The sequence below is a fragment of the Columba livia genome, chromosome 3 (assembly GCF_036013475.1).
Source record: "Columba livia isolate bColLiv1 breed racing homer chromosome 3, bColLiv1.pat.W.v2, whole genome shotgun sequence".
NCBI lineage: Eukaryota > Metazoa > Chordata > Aves > Columbiformes > Columbidae > Columba > Columba livia.
In genome coordinates, this window is record NC_088604.1 from 32,741,917 (window position 1) to 32,767,662 (window position 25,746).

At 38.5% G+C, this 25,746-nt stretch overlaps 1 protein-coding gene across 1 annotated transcript in view; it reads left to right on the forward strand.

Moving 5' to 3' along the window:
* Positions 1-24,074, forward strand: part of CD109 (CD109 molecule) — a 79,077-nt gene extending 55,003 nt beyond the window's left edge. Inside the window, exons 25-33 of the mRNA XM_065056313.1 lie at positions 798-1,026; positions 1,563-1,728; positions 2,178-2,368; positions 6,178-6,333; positions 6,421-6,486; positions 12,629-12,765; positions 15,622-15,778; positions 16,197-16,299; positions 18,758-24,074. Of these exons, the coding sequence (XP_064912385.1) occupies positions 798-1,026; positions 1,563-1,728; positions 2,178-2,368; positions 6,178-6,333; positions 6,421-6,486; positions 12,629-12,765; positions 15,622-15,778; positions 16,197-16,299; positions 18,758-18,948 (1,396 nt within the window). The 3' untranslated portion in view covers positions 18,949-24,074. The remainder of the gene's footprint in view (positions 1-797; positions 1,027-1,562; positions 1,729-2,177; positions 2,369-6,177; positions 6,334-6,420; positions 6,487-12,628; positions 12,766-15,621; positions 15,779-16,196; positions 16,300-18,757) is intronic.
* The last annotated feature ends 1,672 nt before the right edge of the window (positions 24,075-25,746 follow it).

The window sequence follows — 25,746 nt, forward strand, 5'->3', positions numbered from 1 at the left end:
AGTGCTGAATTTCACTCTGAGGAGCATAGTAAGCATAGTAGTGGAAGTTAGACAGATAACAGAGACAAATTCCAGCACATTTTTCAGGTAACCTGCGTTCACTTTGTTTAAATATACTTATGTAATTCAGTATATGCTGCTGAATTTAAATAGAACCATCTCAGTTATTGTGCCACTGACTGAGTCACTCCTGGAGTCAGTGAGCATCTTTCATTGACATCAGCAAGATTTGCCATATACTCATTATTGATGAATTGGAAAATGAAGATAATTTGTCTTTACTGGCAACTCTGGTACTTAAATAGTGTGTTGACAGGTTGCATGAATGCACGGTTAGCAAAAAAGGGAGTCAAAGCTGAATTTGGGATTATTAATAATAAAATAACAAAGGTTATTTTAATTATATAATGACATGGATAATTGTCATAATTAATATCACACTCATAACTGCATTACTTTGTAAACTATGATTTTGGCCACTTAACCCCAGCAGCAGAAGGCAGGAAAGCAACATTTGAAAAAGATACACATGTGCTGGCAGACTTGGGGTCTATACCCTTTATTTTTGCAACATAACAGCTGCAAAAAAGGTGATATTTAGCAACAAGGACATAGCTTCTTTTTTGGTGGATTAAGCTTAGTCTACTTGCTTGTCTGGGTGAGGCATGTGTTTTCCTCTGTGCTTGGAAGGTGTGTGTAGAACACCTTATGCCTCACAGTATTCTCACATCATCTTAAACAGAAGAAGCCGTAATACATTCCTAATTTTGTCATATTTGATTAACCTTTTCCCCAAGGTTATCAGCCTTTGTATTAAGATGTTTCCTTCAAGCTCGTCCATTCATAGACATTGACCAAGATGTACTTGTGGATACAGCTAAATGGATTGTCCGTCATCAGAAATTAAATGGAGAATTTCGTGAGCCTGGCAAAGTATTACATAGTGATCTTCAAGGAGGCACCAATAATCCAGTCACTCTCACAGCTTACGTCATGTCATCCCTCCTCGGGTTCCCAGATAAACAGGTACTGGAATTCATAAATAAAATTCATAGTTACTGGAACACTTTGTAAATTATCATAATAGCTGGCAAACACTTGGTAGTTTAAGGAAATAAGGGGACACCTGAACACAGACAAAATTTAACCTGACTTTGTTAAACTTCCTTATCTACCTTAGATAATACAAAGTTGTGCTCTTAGGCCCTTCAGTTTTATGTGCCTTTGCAAAATCTAAAGGTAGTTGCTTTTCACAAGAATATTGTCATGGCTTTAATCCAAGAACTTGCAAAGAAATTTATGGCGGGAGGTCTCCTTAGAGATGTTAAGTCATGCCAATTGATTTCATTGAGATTACTCATGTTCATAAAAAACAGTGCTAGATCAAACGACTTGCCTTTCAGGTTCATGCCTGTGACTCTGAAAGAGGTCTTTAGTATTTCTTGGTTGTTGTTTGGTAGATAGTAATGTTTCTGTTTCTGCACAGATTTTTCTTTTAAATTAAAATATTTCAATACATATGTTATTTGCTGTACATTCTTCAAAATAATCTTCATTTCCAGCATGCTTATGTCATCAAGAGTGCTACAAACTTTCTAGAAGATAAATTAGAAGAAGGCATTTCAGATAATTACACTTTGGCAGTTGTGACATGTGCATTGTCCTGGGCAAAAAGTACAAAGGCAAAGGAAGCACTGAATATGCTGAACCAGAGAGCAGAACACCAAGGTATAGCACAACTATCTTCTACAGTTGCGTAGATGGATTTTTGTCAAATTTAGAAATACCTATCATATATCTACAGCTACATATAAAATTAGAGATTAAGAGAATCCTTCTTCTGAATTCAAGTCTGTTTTGAGTATGATATAGAGAATAGGTTAAGGACTTTCGAGACAGCCTTAATGAAAAGTGTCCATAAATGAATAACAATTCACAACAAAGCTAGGTCTTTCAGTCTCAGTTACCTTATTCCTGTATGGATTACCACAGGGCTGATGAAGAACATGACTTGTTCTTCAAATGTTACATGACACACACCTAAACATTACCAGAATTTTCAGAACCTTGACAGATCCCATATGTAAGCCTTAATCAAGAGGTTTCCTGTAAGTCTTTCCTAGAAGCCCAAACACTTCAGTTTGTGGATCTGATTTTATTACTGGTTCCTTTTGCAGGAGAATTTCGTTTCTGGATAACACCTGCTTCTGAAATTTCGGATTCCTGGCAGCCACGGTCCATTGACATTGAACTTGCAGCATATGCTCTGCTCTCGCACTTCCATCAAGACAGATTAGCAGAGGGGATCCCTATTATGAAATGGTTAAGTCAGCAAAGAAATCACCTTGGAGGATTTTCATCTACTCAGGTAATATCTTGTCTCAAGGGGCTTTGTTATACTTTCTAAATGAGTACTGCATATTTAAAGGAAAAAAAAAAAAAGGGAACATTTTTGGGTTGTTTTACATAACAATTACTGAATTTTGTCTCGCACTAACAGCTTTGGTTATGTATAAGCTTGCATTCTTTGTGATATTGTTGTCTTAAACCTGAACTACCAGTTTTAGTATTTTGGCAAGTGTAATAAAAACAGAATTAGATGGTCACCTTGATTATATAAAATATTAATAACAAAATGAATTAAGAAGTTGAAGTGATGCCCACGGAAAAATAATTGATCATATTTTCTAAGCAAGTATGATAAGTATCTGTGCTTACTTTCTTTCCAAGGAGAGAAACCTCTTTCTATTCTTTCCATATGTGGGTCTTCAAACTCCCGAAAGGCTATTCGGTAAGAAAGGGGCGCAGGTTTTAGAGAAACAGCCTAACCTAGTGCCTCTCTTGGCGGTTGGTCTTAATAATGTACTTTGTCCTCATTATTGCGTAGGTTTTTGATGGGCCGTGAAATTTGGAAGATCTTCATTATCTCCAGATTTTCATGTTATTGAAACCACATCTTGTAAGCTGTGCTGGTATCCAAAAAATTTATATAGTACTTTGGATTGCATTAGTTTAAACTAGCTTTTAAATTAGCTACAAATGCTGATAACAGTAAAATGTCCTATTTCATCATACTGCTTGGTATCAAGCTGTACAGGATATCCTTCATTATTTTCAAATGTTTGTAGGTATTACTCTGGGAGAAATTAGTTCTACTAAATAAACTGCAATTTAAGAACCAGCCTGGTTCCCCTGAGGTTCTAGTATTTTCCTAATGTGTTAATTCTTGCTTGTTATTTGAAGAGGGTGATTGAAGCACTAAATGAGTTGAAAAAACTTCTCTCTGTTCTCCAGAAACCATTTTTACTTGAAAGTTTGAAAATCCAGCAATGTACCATTTACCCCTGAGGGTCAAATTAAGAAATTAATTTAATCCTTTTGTTCTTCCATAGTCTAAATTGTTTTGCTTTCAAAATTACTCTAATGTCTCTCTAGATACCTTTTTTATTAATTTGTGGAAATGACCCCATAGTTTTTGTTAACTTCTAAGATTGTTTTAAAAAGAATGTCTGGAGTGTTTCCATCCATGAGATTATTACATTAGAAACTTAATATATTGTTAAACAATACGGAGTAAAGTATTTAGTTGCACGTGTAATGTTTTGTAAGTCAGGGTATAGTAACTCACTGCAATTTGTTTATGTGTATATGCTTGCTATGAATTTGCTTTGTAGTGCTTTGAATGTTTGGGCATAAAATATATATGTTTCATATGTACAGGAATACAAAAATAACATATATATGAATGTAGATTTAAAAGGTAGGGAAGAGTGACAAATTCTGCAAAGCCTGTGTTGCTGGGCAAGGCAGACTTGTGAGTTTGGCTTGAGATCCTATTCCCTAACTTCTCAGGTTGTGTATTGAAGGCAGCCCTGTCATACTGAGCTGTGCACCTCGTGCTTCAGCTGTGAATGTTTCCTGGTAAGAAGCCTTCTGTGGACAGGGAACTGCTTGAGAGAGTCCAGTGCAGAGCCACCAAGATGATTAAGGGAGTGGAGCATCTCCTGTATGAGGAAAGGCTGAGGGAGCTGGGTCTCTTTAGCTTGGAGGAGAGTGAGGGGTGACCTCATTAATGTTTATAAATATGTAAAGGGTGAGTGTCACGAGGATGAAGCCAGGCTCTTCTTGGTGACAACCAATGATAGGACAAGGGGCAATGGGTACAAGCTGGAACACAGGAGGTTCCACTTAAATATGAGAAGAAACTTCTTCTCAGTGAGGGTGCCAGAACACTGGAACAGGCTGCCCAGGGAGGTTGTAGAGTCTCCTTCTCTGGAGACATTAAAAACCCACCTGGACACCTTCCTGTGTAACCTCATCTAGGTGTTCCTGCTCTGGCAGGGGGATTGGACTAGATGATCTTTCGAGGTCCCTTCCAGTCCCTAACATTCTGTGATTCTGTGTTAGAACATACCAAGGGGAATGTTTATTATCTTCTTTGCAGGTGGTTCTTTGCCCTCTTGTTTTTCACCTGTGTTTCTGAGAGTCATTTGAGACTAGGATTTGGAAGAATTCTGAAGTCAGATAGCATTTCTAGACATCTTGAACTCTCTCTGAATTTAGGGCAAGAAATAAAATTGTAAGGACTTGTAAAAGGTGCTTCAAGGTATTCCTTGGTTTCTACAACTTAGGTAAAGGCAGGTATATTTCTGCTTTCATATTGTTAAAATAAAATTCTCCAGCAAGATTTTGTAGGTCCTTAGGTCTATAAGATTGATCAGATATATACATGTGATAGGTCACTGTAGTTTCATACATTTCAATGTGAAAAAAGTTTTGTAAGTTTGGACTTCTAAGCTATAATCTTCATCAGAAATGAACAGGTGAGTAGTCTGAGTAAGGGCAGAATCAGTGCTTTGTCACTGTCTTCTGCAAAGGAGTAATCGAAGACATTCTTCCAGGCTAGCTATTGGCCTCCTACTGGAAAAGTCTGCCACCTACTCCAGACTATTAAATCTTCTCGTAGCCCATTAGCTGCATCTCTTCTGTCACCCCATGTTAAGCACTGGATGTGGGGTCCAAGCTGTAGTGGTTCAACATACCAGTAACTTTGGCATTGTTGTTAATCAGCTGATCTTTCTGGGTTTTAAGAAATCAGTGAAGCAGGTCATCTCAGAGAAAGATGAGGCATGGGGAGGAGAGGGGTTTCTAATAATTTAGAGTGAATAGGTGGTACGTGTTGGTACCATAAGGTGGGGCACAGTCACCGTGTTAATGAGATTCTGTTACATTAGAATTTTGTTAGCAGAAGTGACCTGAGAAGGAATAAGACACCTCTGTATGCTGAGCCTGCAAGGCTGATTCCTTCACTGTCACTGGTTTAAAATATGTGCAAACTACATGAACAGCAAAAATCCCTGAGAAGTGTTAGAGATATAACTGATGACTGCATTTTTTTTCAGAAAATAGTAGATGTTAAAATTCTCATTCACTAAACTGTACTGGACCAAATGTTCAGAAACTACCTCTTGTGTTCAAAATCTGGAAAGCTAAGCCTGAATTCATACACAAAGATAAACAAAAGACAGTTTTAGGTACATATATGATAATGTGCTTATAAGCATATTCTGCAGTGATTAAACAATTGCACAGAACCTTTTCATCAAATATAGAGTATAAAATCTGGGCTGAACCTCTTTGAAATTGTTGCCAGGGGTCTAATAAAAACTAATTTCCATTTTTTTTTAATAAATGTTAGTAATTTTTCAGAGTTATGCTTTGGTGATCAAGGTACCTTGAATAACTCCTGTGAAGTACTGGATATTTAATGCATATCCCTAAATAAATCTAGAAAGTAGCAGTATCATTACTTTCCTTATTTCCTTCACTGTCTGTGTGGTGGGTGATTCTGACTGTTGTGTCTACCGGTGTGTCAGGTCTTCCACATACCTGGCAGAAGAGGAAGATTCCTTAGCTGGCTCTCATCTCATTCTCCATTGCATATCATAGCATAATAGCTGACTTGTTGTCATGTGTTGCCATCCCTCTCCTGTGCTGGGATCCTTCATGCCACTGGAATCCCCATGGAGATGTGGAAGTGGCTGCATGAAGACTCTGGTATAATCAACAAATGAGACAATGCAGGGACTGTGAGCTCCCCAAGGCATGGCCAATACACAGCAGTTCAGTGCACAGGCTGCTTCTGTTTAATACAGAAGGATTTGTTTCTCTCAACAGGACACGGTGGTGGCTCTGCAAGCCTTGAGTCTCTTTGCAACTCTCACTACTGCAAGCAAAACAGAAATGGATGTAACAGTGACAGCACCTTATTTGAAAACGCCAGAAACATTTTCAATTGATACTCAAAACCGTTTTCTGCTTCATACCAAGGAGGTACTGTAGAAAGTGAGGAATACTTTTGTAAAGTACTGGAAGTATTGAAAGTACTTTGAAATACAGTTTTGCTCATCTTTCTTTCAGATTGCCCCTGCACAACCAATGACAATTACAGTAGCAGCCAAGGGAACAGGATTTGCTGTCTTTCAGGTATGCAATGCAGTTATTCTTGCTAAAGATATGCTCTCTATAAGGACTAGACTTCTAGTCTCCTTCGAGTCATACTTGGAAAAACTGAACTTAGGCTGCCTTTAGTTGGCTTGAAGTTTTATGCCAAATCAGATTCCATCTCAAGTTCCTTCCAGCCTGACCTTCACTTCAGTGTTCTTATGCATCTGGGAAACAAAAAAGCATGGTGATGGTTGGTAAATATGCTTTTGGATAAAAGACTTTTACAAAGAAACCTTTCCAGCTGTCTATCAGCAGTGAACAGCAGGTAGAGATCTACCTCATTAATTTGGCACCAGTCTGCAAAACCCACAGTGCCACAAATCATTACCCGTGTCTATTAATTCCCAGAAGCGCAAGTTAAGTTTACAGCAAAGTTCAAAAGTTTCAGAGGATAATTTAGATTCAGACCCTCAGGCCAAGATAGGAATGAACATCTCAGCAGGACTGCGTTCACACTTCTGTGATTTCAGTGGGTGTGTGTATGTGGAATGCAACAAAGTGGGACTCCAGAACAGTTAAGACTACTTAACTTTAATCATTGTTGAGAAATACTCCCTGATATTGAGTCAACTAATTTGTCAGGCGAGCTGATCAGAAACTTTTCAGCAAATTGTTTCTTTCTGGAAGACACTGGTTTGTTGAAATGAATGCCTTTTCTGGAAGCACATTGGTTTCAATTACATTTTCGTCAGCAGGAAAATTTCACATCCAAACCAGCATGTCTGGTGAAGACTGAGCAGAAGTCTTCCACCCAGAATAGCCAGTAGTTGACTCCATGGTTAAAGGGCTCCTTGTGGGGGGTATAGCACCATGATTTAAGTTCCTGGTTTGTTGTATGAACATGCAAATGTGCTCCCAAATAACTGGTGTTCAGTACCAATACCAGATGATCTTCATTTAGGTAACTGTGCTGTTGCCTTTTTTCCCCTGCAGCTTTGAGTCATAGATGCTGTGACTTGATTAAAAATACTGTACTTAATACACTGGAGTAACATCTCCAAACTCTTTTCTTTGCTGGGATCAGTTATTTCCTTTTGCTTCCTTTGGCAGGTCTGGTGTTTTAAAAGAAAGAGCACTGATGCCATTTGAATGAGATTTCTCTTTTTCCCAGACACAAGCTAGATCTGGGTTGCATTTAATAAATCAGATAGCATATGACATTGCGATCACATTTCTTCAGCTGGGTTTCATTGTCTTAGACCTGCCAAAGTACAGTGGTGAGATTCACTGTTCTGGGATTTGTTTTTCCAGCCAAATGTAGCATGTCAAAACAGTAATTCATTTAAATATCCCAAAACACAAGATTCGGTCCCTTAATAGAATAGGTTGCTTTCCTAACAGAATGGATTGTTAGAAAAAAAAAAACCTTTTATTTTTTTTTGTGAAATCTCACTGTCTGTGTGTACGACTTGGCAGTGCACTTGATCTTGACCCTGCAGGATCTTGTAAAATGTATTTATTTTGGAAAGTATAATTGCAAAAGCAGACATTTACTTGTAGTTTTGTGGTCCTGCTGTCAACAAAGTCTCCTAGCTCATCCCGTTACGTGGGCACATACTATGGATGACCTAAGACACTGACTCTGCAAGAGGGAAGAGAGTATGGTTGTAGGGTTAGGGTGTGTGAAAGGCTATCTGTAGAGACAGGAGCTAAAGCAGTGATCTTCCCTAGCTGGCCTGCTGAAAATCTTGGAAGAAACACCTCTCTGCTGTCTAGAACCACTATAAACTGGGCTTGGCAAATGCCTCAATAATTTAGCATGGTCGATGCCTTCTGGAAGGGAAGACAATGTCACTGAAATCCAGGACTAGCAATGAGGAGAGGGTGGGCAGGCTCAAAGAGGTTGGGTATGAGCAGTATGGATAGGTGAATAAGATCTCCTTGATTTCCTAATCACGTATAGAGAAGGACCAAGGAAAAACCTGAGAATCACCTGTTACTTGTTACTGAAAAGCACTGACTATTTTTTTTCTCTTGGTGTATTTTTACTAGACTTAGGCAAGAGACTGAATGTTATTCAGTATGATGGTACTGAAAAAGGTCCGCTGTGAAATGCACCCATATTAATATTTCTCCATTCTGGTTTGAGTGGATACTAAGCAGTCAAAAATAGACAGAAAAATACTGCAGATAATTTCATTGAATATGTGCCCTCAATCAAGCACATTTGTGCTGCTAGTTGAAAACCAAAAAGGATAGGGAAAGACACATTGATTAGGACATTATAAATTAATCAGGTTTTCTGAAATGTAGTGCAGTTGATTGGGCCAGAAACTAGTACAAGCATCTTTCTCATGCAGAAAATTAGCTTTTAGTTTTCTCCTCTTGGGCCTTTCACAAGGACTGGTTGCAGTATGATAAGACTGGACCAGATCTGCCTTTAGCTTTGGCAGCTGCTTCTTAAAAGCGTTAAGAAGAAATGCAGTTCCTAATTTTGTTGATTTAATACTAGTTTTTGTATAATAGCTTTCTGTCCCCAAAGTAAGAGTGTATAAAGGAGAAGGCTTTAACTAAACTGTGTTGTGAAAAATTTTTCCTTCATTGTCATGAGAAATTGGGAAAGTCAGACCATAACAGCAATAACTTATTCCATGAAAATACATGATTGAAACAGCAATAACTTATTCCATGAAAATACATGATTGACCTGTTCTGTATGTGGCTTCAGACATCCTGCACTGGCAGTAAATTCCCATTCATTAGCTTTTTCTGGCAAAAGTTAAAACAGCTTTGTTTCTGTGATGACAGATCATTGAGGCACTGCCAGGTTGTCTTTACCAAACATTCTGCATGCCTTTAGCTGGCAGGCTTTCTAGATTGGCTTCATCCTTGGTACTGCCTTCTCCTGCGGAGCAGTTGTACAAGATAAATCTTCACTCTTGCACCGTGGTTGTCCTGAGCGCCTGTAAAGATTTGGCTCTGTACTCATACAGCCTGCTAAATTCAGCAATGCAGAGCAGGACAATGGGAATTGTGTGCGTAGACTGAAAGAAAGAGCATGACTTTCCTATCAAGGAGTGAGAGGTGTAGCAGCAAAAAGCAAAAATCAGAAATTCAAGACTCCTCTGCTTGCACAGACTTGCTAGCGAATAACTTGGACAATCTTCTGTCATACCTTTAAATTTGGGCTGACAGATTTCCATTTGCTGCCAGAAGCTGTTGTAAAGGGACTATGGTTTTCCAGAAGCAGTCTTCATTCCCTTTTCCTTAGCCGAGCAAAGTGCATGTTTGGGTATTGCAAGGGCAGCTGTTTGAGCCACTTTCTGATTATTTTTCTACCAAAATCAAAGAAGATTCCCACCCAGCCCTGTCATTTATTTTATCTTGATGACTAAGGGAACTGAAAATGATTATTAGTTTGTATATGAAAACGGTATGCAAACTTGCTGTTCTGTTGTCAGTGAAAATCACTGTTTATAGTAAATATTTTCTTAGTTTCTTTTATTTGATTTTTGTCAATCTAGGGTTTTGAAAGCTGATCTTTCTGATTCATTTCACTGAGGTGCTGAGTCAGCAACCCAGTCTCTTGTTCTGTCTCAGGGGTGGTGTCGCGTTTGTGCCACAGCAAACTGGTGCTGTAGTTACCATCAACATCACATTGGGTGTTAATAGGTCTGAAGCACCTTAGAATGTTTTCTCAAAGTTAATTTTATTTTGTTGTTTTTTATTTGGTATAAGTACATGAGTATGCTAGAGCAGATGTGCCAGGCCAACTTATATTGTTCACCACCCCATATCCCATAGTGGCCAGTAGAGAGATGATGAGTGATGAAGGCTACTAAATCAGGGCAAGTATGAAGTGATACTTCACTCTTCCGCCCTTCACCAATTTACAACACAGGGCCTTCCCAATCCACAGGTCATTTCTGTGTGCTCTCTCTGGCTTGGTAGATATTTTCTTGATTTCTTTTTTTCTTCCATAAATATGTATATTTAAAAATATTTCTAAACTTTTAACAACCACAGCTTCTTGCAGCAAGTAGTTCTGCAGCTAATAGTGTGTTGCACGAAGAAGCACTATGTCTTTCTCCTCTTGAATCTATTCCCATAGTTCTTGTATTTGGAGAAAAGGCATAAGAGGAACTGTGTTGGGTCAGATCAAAGTTCAGTCTAGCCCAGTGTTCTGTTTTCCACACCAGCCAAAGGTGGATGCTCAGGAGAGAGTATATGAAGATAAATACATGTAATATATTACCTGTCTTCCACCTTTTACCGTGTATTCAAGATCTTCAGCTGGAGGTAGTTTCTGTGGGCTTAGAAAATTTTTTGTTCCATGAAGTTATCTATTTTGCCCCTAAATGCTTAGTACCGTTTAGTATCTGCAGCATCTTGTGGGAAAGAATGCCACAATTTAATCTTGTATTGCATGAAAAACTGTTTCCTATTCATCTTTCCCTTGCAAGTCATTATTCTGTAGACTTTTACTGTGTCCTTCTTCCAACTTGCATGTTTATGTCTGAATTTTCATCTATTTTACAGTTTCTTAAATGATAGATCTGGTAGTAATCAGTTCAAGCCCCATTATTATGTTCATAAATATTCTTTTCATTCTGCAATGCTTTGCAGTAATCCAAGTCTTTGTTACCTCAAATTAGTATAATCAGCAAATATTATCATATTGGGATTAACTCTCTTTCCTACATCATGTATGGATATGTCTAATGGTGGTGACCCAGCACAAATTCCTTTAGGACTCCACTCCTTTCATGTCTGAACATTCATTCCCACCATCTCTTCCTGTCTTTTAACAGACCTGTATCCCTTTGCATCATATTTTGTTTCAATACCTTTGGCTAGTTATCTTCCTAACCAGCTACATGCCAATGTAACATCCAGGTAACTTATACTAGGCAGAGTTCCGTTGTCCATGTTTTTTCATTTGATTCAGGTAGCTGGTGGTTTTATAGCAGCAGCCTGTTCTCCAACATGTCATATTAACTAATTTGTCCACTAATTTGACTCTTTATTATTATAGTTTTGACTGTGTTTTCCGGTGCAGATACCGAGTTTACTTGATAGCCACAGTTTACTAGACCTCCAGTACTCTTTTTAAAATTGCTGTCACAAATGTCATCCTTCAGTCTGGTACCAACGCAGTTTTAAAGAAACAGTGCAGGTGATGATCTAGCTGTTTCTTTACATCATCAAATTCCCATTTTGTAGGTAGTACAGCCTGATTTTTTTACTGTCTAATTTTCTGTTGTGGCTGATAACATGAGAGTACTCATTGGATGCTCAATTCCAGCTCCAGTATTTCTGCTTTGGCTGTTGGCATTGGTAATTTTATGGGATATTGAGATGATCAGGCTATCTTCTAATTATTCAGACCTCTTTTAAGGGATTCTGGTTTTACCACTCTCCTACTTCTGTTTCAAGCATCTTAGACAGGTTTACGCTAGAAGAATTGGAAACTCTTCAGTCTGTGCCTAATGGATGATTTTATTAATGTTAGTGTCCTGCACTGGCCACTGTCATGTTTCCTTACTTGGTTCTCTCAGCAGAGCTGGGCAGTTGTTGAGCAGAAAGGGCAAGAGCTTTGTCCTTCAGGCAAACTGAAGGCTGTAGGTTTGTCTTTGCACAGATGAACCAGATGATGAAACTGCTTACTTGACTGCAAGACAACTGTGTTTTCCTGAGCTTGGAGTAACATATTATTTCTCATCTGGTTTCAGTGTTTGAATGCTGTGACATGAAGACTGAAGATAAATTCTGTACATACACTATGTATTTGCTTGTGCTCTGCTTTCATATTCTCTTTTAACCCAGTGGGTGTCAGTCTTTGAAGTTTGCCCTTGTTCATCCCATTTCACACTGTCAGGAAGTAGCTGCACACATGATAAACTAGCAGGGAGAAAATTGCTGGTTGTCCTAGAGCTTCCTTGTGTTTGCCTCCATTGTGTCTTGCTAATTGCGTTGGTTCTGCGGCATTTCAGACTGTTCAGAAAGGATACTTCTTTCAGAGAATTCCGATGAATCTCATGTGTGCAGCTGTCAGATACAAGGCCATGTATCCTGTCTCATGTGAGCACTCCTCTGGTGTTATACTTTTAGAAACTTAGTGTTTTAACCACACAGATTTGCTTTACATATGTCATCTAATGTCTCTACTTGCAATCCACAGCTCAATGTTATTTACAACACAAAACACACTGATCAGAGGCTCAGATCTGTCCGAAAAGAAGAAGCCTTTGACTTGAATGTTGATGTAAAGGATGACAAAGATGATAAAAACCATTTGACCTTGAATGTGTGCACAAGGTAGGTAATTCAATTGGAATATCTCATAGACGTCTTTGTCTATACAGCTTTTAAATTATTCAAAATGAGCCAAGTTATCCATTTGTTTGGGTTGATTTACTAATGTGTGGCATATAAATGTACAACTGTGGCTGGAGATTGGTCCTCTAGGTGACACCATCATACAAATAATCAGCTATAGTGAATATGATTTCAGTACACAAAGAATTGATTTAATTTGGGAAATAGCCAGCAAGCACAAAGCCAGAGCCCTGTTTTTATGTGTTTCTGGTAACCAATTCAGTGATACAGATGGTGGGCAGGGACACTAGAATACATGTGAGCTCTTGAAATAGAATGGGCTTGCTCTCTCTTAAAGTTTTCTATGAAGTGTCAACAGCTTTCTAAAGTCTAGCACAAACTTCTGACATATAAAGGGCTTACATGATGAGTCTGGGATAGGTCTTGGCTGAGCATTCTGATTTTCCAACTAAGACCTTTGGCTCAGGAATACAGACATGAAGGGTTCCATATCTCTGGGAAAGCTCTAGGGTGATGATGTTTTACTTGCAAAGTGTTCACAGGATAGAGGAAAATCTAGTGGCATTATAAAACTGCCACAGGAGAATATTTGGAACATTAAGATACATCGACTCTTGTCACAGAAAGTGAACTGGTATAAGTTCTTGTAAGTCTGTGTTTCTGTTGCTTAGTCTGAGACTTCATCTCTGCTTGCTTGGCTTAATAGACTAGTCATCCTATTTGTTTATCCCCTATATATTTTATATAATATATGCATTATCTATATTTAGTTTAAAGTTGGTCTACTTATAATCTTTACAACAGGATGTGGCTTTCTGGTAGAGAAAGCAAAGTAGGCAAATACAGAAGGACTGCTGAAATCTCAAGCAGTTTAGCTAGCTGTGAGTATGAATAGCCAGGTAACAGAGGCTGAAGATTTGTACTTTTTTTTTCTTATCTAACGTTCAGAATATTCTTCCTTCTTTCAATCAGCTTGATAGTGATTTGCCATGGTCATCTCAGCTGGGTATCATTTATGATGCTGGAACAGATGATGTCTCATTCAAATTGAACCGATTCTTGGTTAGAGGAGCCAAGTCACTGTCTGGGAAACAAATATGCAGGGGTGCCAGTTTCTTCTCTGGTCAGTCTTGTGGCCTGCAAACCAATTTTAGGCATGGGAAACTGCTTGCTGATGGTTCTACTCACTTCCTTATTTATACTTTCTGCCTACCCTCGCTTGGTGTTGTTTTCTCCTCCTTGCATCATCTATGAGAGGGTCTCACACAGATCTCATACTGCTGAAGAGCTGAAACATAAAATTCAGCTCAAAACATTCTCAGTTCTCTTCAGGTACAGGTTGCATCTCTCTCTCTCTTCCTCTCCCCTCTCTCTCTTCCTCTCCTCTCTCTCTCTTTCTCTCCTCTCTCTCTCTCTTTCTCTCCTCTCTCTCTCTCTTTCTCTCCTCTCTCTCTCTCTTTCTCTCCTCTCTCTCTCTCTTTCTCTCCTCTCTCTCTCTCTTCCTCTCCTCTCTCTCTCTTCCTCTCCTCTCTCTCTCTTCCTCTCCTCTCTTCCCTCTGTTGGTTAACTGTTGGTGTTTTGGTAGCACCTTAGGCTGGCTAGACATCTTGGCTATTTTTTTCCCCTCTTATTGGTAATTATGCAGAAATAATTACATCCAGTTCCAATTCAGTTATTTGTTTTCAATAGCAGCTACTTTGGCACAGCAAATAATTCAACAGATGGTTTCATTTTTTTCTAATCTCATGAGCCAACTGAAGTCAGCAATTGTGCTATATTTCTTTCAAAGTCATATCTGCGTTCAATCAGCAATGCTGCCTGGCTTCACTGTGTTGCTTTGAGAGCAAGTCTTCCCTTTTTTTAAACCATCCAGCTCTACAAATAAATAGTTTTATTCAATTACTTTCAACTATTGTCAGGCATTCAAAATGGGTATTGGGGAGACTTCTAGTACAACAATAATCATTTACCCTCTATGCCAAGATGGGGGGAAGCCACCTACTTTATTTAAAGCAAAACAATCTTTTGCAGGTCATTTAAGAATCACTTGTAGCGTAGAACACCATAAATATATTTTGATAGTTCTGTTGTGCACCATAGTATGTAAAGCTTGCTCAACAGAGCAAAGCTTTCTAGTCAAGCATCTGATTCTCATATTGGAAGAAGATGTAATAATAAGCATTATTTAGGAAAAAAAACAAGGAACTCAACTTATTAAATCTTCTTTTTCCAAAACTGGATGAATAACATAGCTATGCATTTTAAAACTGGAGCTTTGAGAAATAATCTAATTATTATTTTGTTAATGTAACTATCAATTTCTGTGAAGGAAGTATGAAAAGATTTGGGAGACATTTTTCAGGTATACCTTTATCTTGCCCCCCAAAAATTAATAAAAGCAAAACAATGCATCCATCGGAGGAAATCTGTATATTTTAGTTCAAGAGTTCCTACGGCGCTTTCTTAATTGTTTTGAAATATGGCTTTAATTGCAATATTTCCTACATATTTGTGAAGTACACCTGCACGTATAGAAGCCAATGGAAAGCTCCTACTGGTGTCAACATAGTCTCTCCTATGAATTATGTACTGTAGGTTTCTCAGGGCTGAACTTGCTTTTGCATATGTGATTGAAATTATCATGCAGAATAATAGATAAATCAATTATCTCTTTACTGTTATAAATGTTCTTGTCAGCATTTTGTTCCGTTTGTTTCTTAAGTATTCCGAAGCATTATTGTTTCCGTAGTTGGGATTTAATGATCAAACAGTTTCTTTGGAGGGTGGATTACTGTATTTCTAGTAAAAGTTTTTTTGTCTCTGTGTTTTGAAAAGGTACTTGGGTTCTGGCACAGCTCCCAGTAGTGGTATGGTCCTCATGGAGGTTGGCTTACTCAGTGGTTTCTCAGTGTCGCCAGATTTCATTCCATTAGACAATACAGTTAAGAAGATGGAAAGGGACAATGGAAAAGTCAACCTATACTTAGACTCTGTAAGTTGAAAATAACAAAGAAATGTGTTTGTAGTGATGTTAATCTTGACTCTGCCATTGTTTGGTTTAAATTTGGAAAGACATTATGATTGTATTATTTGGGGAAATCAACATCTGGTATTCACTTTGAATTAATAGCTTCTCTGTTTTTTAGTGAGACTTGTTGGATAGGTACAACTCAGTCATATTTGTAATGAGTTTCCAGATTAAGCCTCAAAAATCATATATAAGAAGGCAGAGATTTCAATAAGTCTGTAATTTGGCCAAAATGGCTATAAATGTGATAATCATCTTTATATGCATCCTGAGTCTAAGTCTTCAGAAATGAAGAGGACTACCGCTGAGCTAGAAGCCCTTACTTCTTCCATGAAACCATCTTCACCTGGGTTCTCTGAATGTTTCTCTTCTGTTTTTCTAGCTAAATGAAACACAGGTTTGTGTGGATATTCCGGCTGTGAGAGACTTTAAAGTAGCAAATATCCAAGATGCTTCAGTGACTATATTGGATTACTACGAACCTAGTAAGTGTCAGTCATTCCAAATGGATTTTAGAGATTCCGAAGTTCAATAAGAAGTTTATTTTCATGGAAACAGGACAAATTTCAGCGACAAAAAACCCGCATTGCACTGAAATTATTTTTTTTTTTTTTTATTGAACTACAGCATTTTTGACATTGACATGCCATATTTTCTAACCAATGGTAATATTTTTCCATATACACATTTACTGTCCTAATGGGTTGGTTCCTCAGCTGGTGTGAATTGTCATAATTTAATTGTCAGCTGGTATAAATTGGCTTCGATCTGGACCAGTGTGTTCCCAGAACTATCAAAATGAGGCAGGAACTTCACTGTGGTTCATTTACCAAGTTAATGATTATGTTTCAAGTAGATTTTCCATCTGTTTATTTTTAAACTATGGAGTCCTTTACTGGAGAAAATGCTAGTGTTTTTTACTTCTATAGCTATGTAAAAATGATGTAGATGGGAAAAACAGCTTCAAAGTTGCTTTTTATCGTTATTATTTTTTATTCATATAGAGTGTGTTTTGGAGAAAGGCAGCAATGTACAAAGCTTTTGGGCAAAACAAAAAGCAAAGAAAGATTACAAGCTGCTGGAGAAGATACTGGAGAGATTTTGTTACACCAGCCAGCTGAAACATTATTGAAGATTTGGGCTTGTTTTGAGATAAGGCATAACAAAGTTGTATAGGCAATTTTCTTCATGTTGGTTTGTTTTAGCACAAGAGAGAAGACAATCAAATATGCTATGAGGTGTACTTAAGCTACATGAAGATCACATTTATTCTATGTAGGCTGAAGTGTTTGTTCAATCGCAGTTTAAGCTAACATAGAAAATTAGCAGATTTAACTGAACTGTCTATTAAACTCAAGCATGTTTTAAGTCCTAGTGGCTTAACAAATTAGAGTAATTTTTATTTGAGACAGACATACAACACTTAGAATCTGTTGACAAAATGAATTTCCACATGCTTCAATGACTACAAGAAGAGCTCAGGACCTATTTTTTTTGTAAGAATGCTGTTAGATAGGCTGACAAACGTGTATTAAAAAGTCACATATAAATGCACATGTAAATACTTTTACTCTGTTTAAACAAATTTAGTGTCTATAAATTCTCAAAGAATGCATCAATATTAATTTAAAGGTATGAATTAATATCCTTGAAGACTAAAATGTAAAGGATGTAATCAGTGCTGCAATAGAAGGCTTTAAGAAAAAAGATTGCTTCAAATATTATTTTATAAGACACCATTCCTATTACCATGTAGCACAGACGTATTATTGGTCAACATGTACACATATATCATGATTCTGAGTTCTTCTGAGAAAACTCCTTCCCAATAAAGTAATATGCTTTTATTTTAATCTATTATTTTCCATCACTCTCAAGCTGCAGATGTATATTTTATGTGATGGTGACAGTCAGAATCTTGTCATATTCAGAGCTGAATATCTTAGGAATCCTCATGCTCTGGCATTTACCAAAAAAGCTACGTCTATGTGACAGAAACTACAAACGGCATAGGTGTAAGAACTGGCTTGGATGCCAGTACAGCAGTGCCAGCAAGGAGATCTGCCAGGGTTAATATTAATATATGCAGCTCCTCAACATATTCAAATGACTGCTGCTTCTCTTACCTGACTTTGTTCAGAGGTATTTGGGTGTCGCTGTTGGGTAAGCATTTTGGCCAGTAAAGATGTATCTTTTATTTTATTTTTAAAAATATCTTGAGACTGAATATAATTTCAGTTAAAAAATACTACTAATAAAAAAAGAAATTGCAGTGTCCCTAGTTGTAGTGAAAACCTTCAAACCAAAAAACCCTCTATAGGAGTGAAACTTTGCAAAAGCTTGTTCTGTAATTACCATGCATTGATGTTTTGTAAATTAATATGATTTTGCAGATTTCTAGTCCATTTGGCTGTGTAGGAACCCTTCAGGGAATGGGGGAGCAAAATACAGGAGCAGGAGCTAGGTGAGGTGGGCAGTCCCAGATTCAGAAACCTGAAGCTCCCAGTCATAATATTGAGAGAGAAAGCATCAGTTATGAGACACCCAGCTCTTAAATGTCATAGTAACCTGCCAGGTAAAGATCCCAGTTCCTTTGTCATGGGGGTTGGTCTGTAGGTAGGGGCAAAATTCCTTTTAAAGCATTTGATGAAGGTTTGTGAATAGATTGAGTCCAACAGCTGAGATAAGAGTTCTTGGAAGTGTGCCTTTCACCAAGCATTTTCTTGCATGTACTGAAAACATTTTGATGTTTTGGGAGAAGAACAAAGAAGAACAAAGGTTAATGCCTAGGCTTAAACACCCACTCTGGGAAGTATTTTGCAGTACGTGATGAGGTCTGTATCAGAGCTTAATGCATCCTTTAAAAATGCTTTTTTGTGAAGCTAATTTGTTGGTCACTTCTCAGAAGTTCATTAGCTAATGTGAACTAACCTTTCTGAACAGGGAGAAGAGCAGTGAGAAGCTACAATTCGGAAGTAATGCAAAGTATAACCCCTTGTGACTTCTGTGAAAGCGATTGCAGTCTTTGCCACCGAGATGGTTCTCCAGCCTTGCTCCAGCACTCTTCGTTGGCCTCCTTGTTCTGTGTGCTGTTTGTCCTTCACGTAAACTTGCTGTGCGGTTGGATGCTGTAAAAGGAAACAGATTATGGTTCCCATCTAAGGTTTCCATAAGTTATCCAAAGAAAATTTTACGTTCAGATACCAGCCTGTCTTTAGTGATTACAGTGACCAAACTCCTGCTGCGTTCAGGGAGAGCTGGGCTGGCCCATATGGTACATTTCTGGCTGTGCCAGAAAACTTCTTTAAGTGTCTGCTGGAAAAAACTTTCCAAGTGTTCGTTTCATACTGAAGTTATTTTCTGAAGAAGCACAGACTTACTGAGAAAGCAGTCTGAGAAAATAGAAACCTAGCTCCACATTCCCACTGCCTTTCTACCCCAGCTTTCAATTGTTCTTGGTTTTTAGGGATGAATGTTAGTTTACCTTGCTTTTCTGAAACACTCTCTGCTTCTCCCTAGGGGTGTTGGTAAGCAGAGCGCTGGGAGCTTGGTATCAGGGCTCGCTTTTTTCTGTTCTGCTGTCATGACACTTAACATTAATATTGAATTTCACTGCATACTCTCATGGGGAACAACATGAAAAATAAAAGAAGCTGGCTTCAGAGCAGATCCGAGAGCCAAAAAGTGCTGTATTCATGAACTGTTGAATACTCCAGAAAATTGTCAGTCTTTTTTTATCATTACAGAGAAGCTACGTGGATTTTTTGCCAATTCATAAGCTAATCATGTTTGAAAATGAGGCCTCAGGATGTTCTCATGCATTTTACTCTGAAAGGCTTTAACTGTAAATGTATCAAAGATGCAATTGATGTTTAAGACTTCATTTTTCCAGGGTTATTCAGAAACAAACCTAATTCTCTTTCCACCTGAGAATGCTGATGTCCACTGGCGTATTTGTGGCCAGTAGGATGAAGGTTGCTTTGACCCTTTTCTGGTGTTTGGAAGTCTTCTAGAAATGTCACTCTGGGGCATCATTTATATCTTGCGTTTCCAGTGTTGCCTCATCAATGATTTAAGTGGCATAACCCTAAAGAGCTGTTTCCCATTCTCTGTGCCGTGTCAGCTGCCTGGCCCTGGTTGCCATCTCTACATGAAACTCCTGCTGTTGGTTGGTGGGAGAGGTTTTTAGGAGGTGTGGGCTGCACATGCGTTCAGTCCAGCAAAAAAATGGACATGCTTGCTGAACTCTAAGCACGTCCCTGTGTGCTTAAGTGCTTCGCTGAAGTGGGATGGAGGAAAGAGACGGTGAAGAGCAGCAGGCACTTTTACACCCAAACCTGCTCTTTGCACATGGGGAGAATTACAGGTCTCTATGACTGCAGAAATGTGTGAGCTTGGGAGCTCTTCCCTCCGGAGTGTATGAACATCTTCCCTGTCTGGCAGATGATTTATGCTTCTTGAACACTGCCTGTGATATCTAATGCTTACTCCTTTTTGATAAGGAAGCCAAGCTGATAACATTCCTAGTTACTAAAATGAAGTTAATAGCTGTCATGCTGACTAACAGAGGTGGAAATTTTAAGGCTATTGATTCCCTTTCTTTCATATCTTTATGAGACGGAGTGTGTACATGTGCACATTTAATAATATGGCAGTCACTTTCCTTGAGCAATTCCAGACTTTTTTTTCAAATTTTGCTACTGCTTAAAATGTATATTTTGTATTTTATGCTCATCTATACCTTCGTTCACAAAGGAAATTAATGTATGGTAGCATGGAAAGAGGCCTGAACTTCCTGAACTGGGTGCCTTCTAATACCGAGGTATATGTTTTTAACTAAAAGCTAGTTTAGGTGGGGTTATTTGTTTTACTTTAGCTATATTTAGAATTTACAATGTTTTTCACAAGCTTGGGGTTCTGTTCTGTCTCTCTGGCAGAGCTTAGTCCTGGTTCTTTGTAGTCAGTTCAATATTTTCACTTCTCTTTGGCACACTTTGGATCTAGCCCTTTGAATAGTTGGTTAGTGCCTTACCATGAGTGCCTGTGCTCCTCTGACCCACATGAAGCAATACTGTATTTATTGAAATCCAAAGCACTACTTAGTCAATAGGATGCAGGATCTGACCCTCTGTAAGTCGTGCCCTTGGTTACACAGGTCTGAAGCTCATATAATAGAAGCCAAGATACAAACTGAAACGTGTCTTTGTGTCTCAAATCCTTTACTCCTGTATGGAAGCAAAAATTGAATTGTGTCAGATCTGGAAAACATTTGCACTCTAAACTGGGATGTGTTTTATGTGTGTTTGATTTCTTGGTGAACTATGAAAGCAGGTCATCTTTTGTGTTTGGTGACAGCAGCCTTGATACGTGATTTGCCTCCATTCAATAATTTTAAGAACCCAAAACTCACATACTTTCCGTTTTTACTATATGCAGAACTTCTAAGAGAGACATTGCTATCTGATTAATGTTAGGATAAAGAGGCTTATTTTCTAGACAAGATGTACTGGAGATGATAAACTACTCCTTTGCAGTAGATAGTAGGAATAAGCTAATTTTAAATTGCAGGCAGTCCCAGCTTCCTGAATATCCTCCAGAAAAATTGATTTAAACTGCTCAGCCTATTTTCAGACAGTGCAGCTTTTACTAGTATTCCCTTACATTTGTTTTTGAGACAAACAACACATGTTTTTAAATGACTCTTGGCTGCCTTGCACACCCTACTAAGAAGTATCAGTTATAATGCACCATGTCATGGAAATTATCAGAGTCAGTGAAAAAATATCCTCTTTTATTTTACTTTTTAACTATACAACAGGCAAATAATTACAGACATCCAAATCTGCCTCTGTACTAAGCTATTTGAAAGGAACAATGTACATTGTATGACTTTAAACAAATGTTTGCACCAGGTAGCCTTTAACATTCCTACACTGATGCCTTCAGTCACTTTGCAGTTCAACTAGTGCTTTGGAGGAGCTGCAGGGCATAGATTTTGTATTGTATGTTGGCAGGGAATGGACCAAAGGAAAGGCAATATTATGTGGCATAGTGACTTTTTTTTTTTGTTTTCCTCATCGCTATATAGGAACCTTTACACAAATTCTCAGCATAGGTATTTTTCCCACTGCTCTATAAAGTCAGATTTTGATGTTAGAGGGACCATGCTCCCACTGAAGTTATTAGAAAGTCTTTTAGCAAAAGTCTTTGGGAACCCTTTAGGAGCAAAGTCTTTAAGGAGCTTTAGGGAGTGGTGCTAAAAGCGGTCCGGAAAAGGTATTTTGTGATGAAATATTCATGTTGCATTGCCTGAACATTTCCATGTGGTTGCTGTTTCTGTGAAATCTGAGCATTCAGTGGTACTTCTGGTGCCCTTTTCAGCCACATGTTGTCAATGGACACGGTCTGTGCAGTGCCATTAATGCAGTAAGGAAGTAGCCATTTATTTAGGACTGAGCTTAAAACAAAAACATAATACCTTTTACAGGATCTCTTCCTCCAAATTCCACCTTTGCTGTCATCCATGATCTTAGCCAAGGTTTTCTCCACAGGTTTCTCTGTGAGTGTCATCTAGAAATCTGTATCAAAACCCAATGTGCAGAACGGGGAACGCTTGTCACATGCTGAGTGCTGCTGAATGGGTTTGTGGCACCCCCAGTCTGGCTGTGCGGGCCAGCTCAATGGCTAGTTTGGCTCCCGGTGTGGCAGGAGCTTGTGACTTGTGCGCATCAATGGCATGTGATTAAAGGGGAAATTAGCCAGATTGGTGCAGGAGAAACAGAAGAGCCAAGGTCCAACTTTATATGCCTGTCTTTTGGCTTGGAAGTCACTGTTGAAAACCAGACCTACAATTCAAAAATTGGTTTTATTCAATTTTTGAAATATGATCCTAGCAATATTTCTCCAAATGAGTTGTTCATGTTGGTATGAATATTGACAATATTTGGTTTAAGCAGATTCCTGTAGAAGTCATATGTATGTACGTAGCCATTATATAAGCTCCAGTGTACTACAGTGTGCAACATATGTGCAATTAAAAGCATACAAGATCTTCACAGAGTGCCCAAACTTACAACCTTGTGTGATGTTCTATTTTGCAAAATATAGTTAGGTTTTTAGGAAAGGTTTTTAGGAATGCAACTGGTGCCTAGTGACATCATTTTTCTATCTCAAACACTAAGCAAAAAGTACGAAATCACCCACATTATTAAATGTTAATTGTAATGGCCACTATTTTTCTATTATAGCTGTTTTTCTACCACAAGTCTTCATGCAGTGAAACATCTTTTTGCTTAGTCCTTTAAATACAGATGAGTATTTGAAATTAAATTTTATCACTAGTAATTTATATGTAAAAATTTAACAACGGTTATGTGATCAGGTCTTCTGAGTTATTATTAGATTTTCCTTTTCCCCGTGTAAAAATATTTTACTTCAGTGTTGTTTGTCAGTTTATTGTATTTTTGTGTGCCACTTGGAAATATCATTGCACTAATGCTATTCTATGCAATAAAGTCTGACAGTGAGGTGTATTAGATCAATCCAGTGATTTTCATAATGTATAGCTCTTTCTTTTCAGATGTGTATGAGCATTAGTTGCTCATGTGCTACATTTGAGTCACGAGAACTCCAATGTTAAGATTTCTCTTTAATTTCAAATCATATGTTTTATTTCTGTATTTCTTAGTGGCTACCCGAAAGCTCAATCAGCCTTGCTCAGATCTTATGATATTGTATTATGAATTGATTTTTTTTGTTGTGGTTTTCAGGATTGTTAGGGTGGAAAGGATACTAATATGAGGAAGAAAATGTAAAAATGCTGGCTCAAAGGAACTATCTTATAAGCAGGTGTAATGTACCATACATTAACTGTCCTCCTGGCGATTGCATCTTTTATTTTTCTTTTATCTTCTTTTATCAGGTCTTAAGCAATTTGAACTAAAGTTCTTGACTGCCTTGAGATGTAGTCAGGTACCCACTTTGATCTAGTTTAGGATCATGACGTTTGCCACTTTGATCTAGTTTAGGATCATGACGTTTTCCACTTTTGATCAAATCAGAAATGATAGAAAAAGAATGCTTTTATGAGCTGTTTTGAGCAAACAGAGGTGAACTAACATGCCAGCTTTACAACTTGCTTCTGCCTTTTTGGATAATAAAATAAATGTTAAGGAAATAGACTGTTTTGCAGGATTTTGGAAGATTATAATTGATTTATTTTTCTTCAAATAAAGTTTGCAATTGCTATTTTTGAATTCTATTCAAGATCACTTTTAATAATGTATGTCTAGTGTCTCCTTGTTTAATAATGCATCTGTAGTAGATCACAGTTTCAGTACTGTGTTGACTACTGCCTCTGTGACACAACCTTTCCCTAATTCTTCTCACAAGTCTCCTCTTGCCATTCCTCCTGCCTGCCCATGCAAGAACTTCCTGGCTTGCTTCAGCTTCAAGGTCAGGTTCTGCACAGCCTTGCCCACCTCTTCTACCCTGACCTCTCAGTGGTCTTGCCCATGAGCTCAGCAACCATCCTCTTGCTGATGTCTCACAGATCTACCCTCCCCTTTAGAGCTGAAATCCTTTTTGGTCTCACTGACGGATAAATAGCCATCAGCTCAAACTCAGTGGGGACAAAGAACACTTGAGACTTGTCAGCATGGAGTTATGAAACGGAAATCACATTTAGCTGAGCTGATCGAATGCTTTCTATGATGAGAGATCTGCCTGGATGGATGAGGGGAAACAGTGGATGTTTATCTGGACTTCAGTAAGTCTTTCTCTCATAACATCCTTGTGGCTAAGTTGATGAAGTATGGGCTAAATGGGTTGGCACCAACGTGGACCAAAAACTGTCTGAACAGCTAGACTCAAAAGAGTTGTGATCAGCAACACAAAGGCCAGCTGCAGAGCTGTTGGTAGTGCTGTACCCCAGGGGTCCATGCATGTATGATGCTTTGCATGCAAGTGGTGCAAAAGCAGTCACCGACCAACTCCCACCAGCAGACCAATGCCCAGCCATTCTGTGAGCAACAGCTATTTCAGAAAGTACCTCTGGTTTTATTGATGAGCGTGACATTATATGGTATGGAACATCCCTTGGGTCAGTTGGGGTCAGCTGTCCTGGCAGTGTCCCCTCCCAGCCCCTTGCCCACCCCCTGCCCACTTGCTAGGAGAGCAGCATGAGAAATGAGAAGGCCTTGATGCAGCTAAAACATCGGTGTGTTATCAATACTGTTGTGGTTACAGTGGCAGATCTGAAACACAGCATCATATGGGCTGCTGTGAAGAAAATGAACACCGGATGAGTTCACCTGCAAACTCCTTCACCAGGTCTGCTGGAAGTATCTTAAGAACCATCAAGTTCAATAAGTTGGGGGAAGAGATGAGAGATGCCTGTAAGGGGAAGAAAGTACTAGTTATGAACCACCAGTGCACCCTTTTGCTTCTCTGGGGAGTGACCAAAGACCTTGGCATGATATGGACAGTGCTGGGACTCCATCGGAGGTAGAGCAGCCCCTGTGCAAGACGTGCCTCGTGAGCCATGGAGCTGCTTCGTACAGTAACCACCTTTGTGGTAAGATATTTTCCCTGTGAAAAAAATGTAATCTAATACAGCCATAACCTGATTTTACCTCTGAGTGTACTGTGACTAAGTACAGCTGTACTTACCTGGGCAAAGGAGAAGTTAAAACCTCATGCATCAGAGTTTAAGCTAGACTTGAATTGTGAGAGGTTAGAAGTGAATTTGTTGTAATAAGGAGTATTGTGCAGCTAACTTTTCATACCTTTTTTTGGAATCATTCTGCATTGGGTTTGCATGGCCATGTTTTGGTAGTGGTGGGGCTACAGGGCTGGTTTCTGTAAGAAGCTGCTAGAAGCTTCCCCTGTGTCTGACAGAGTCAATTCCAGCTGGCTTCAAGACAGACCATCTG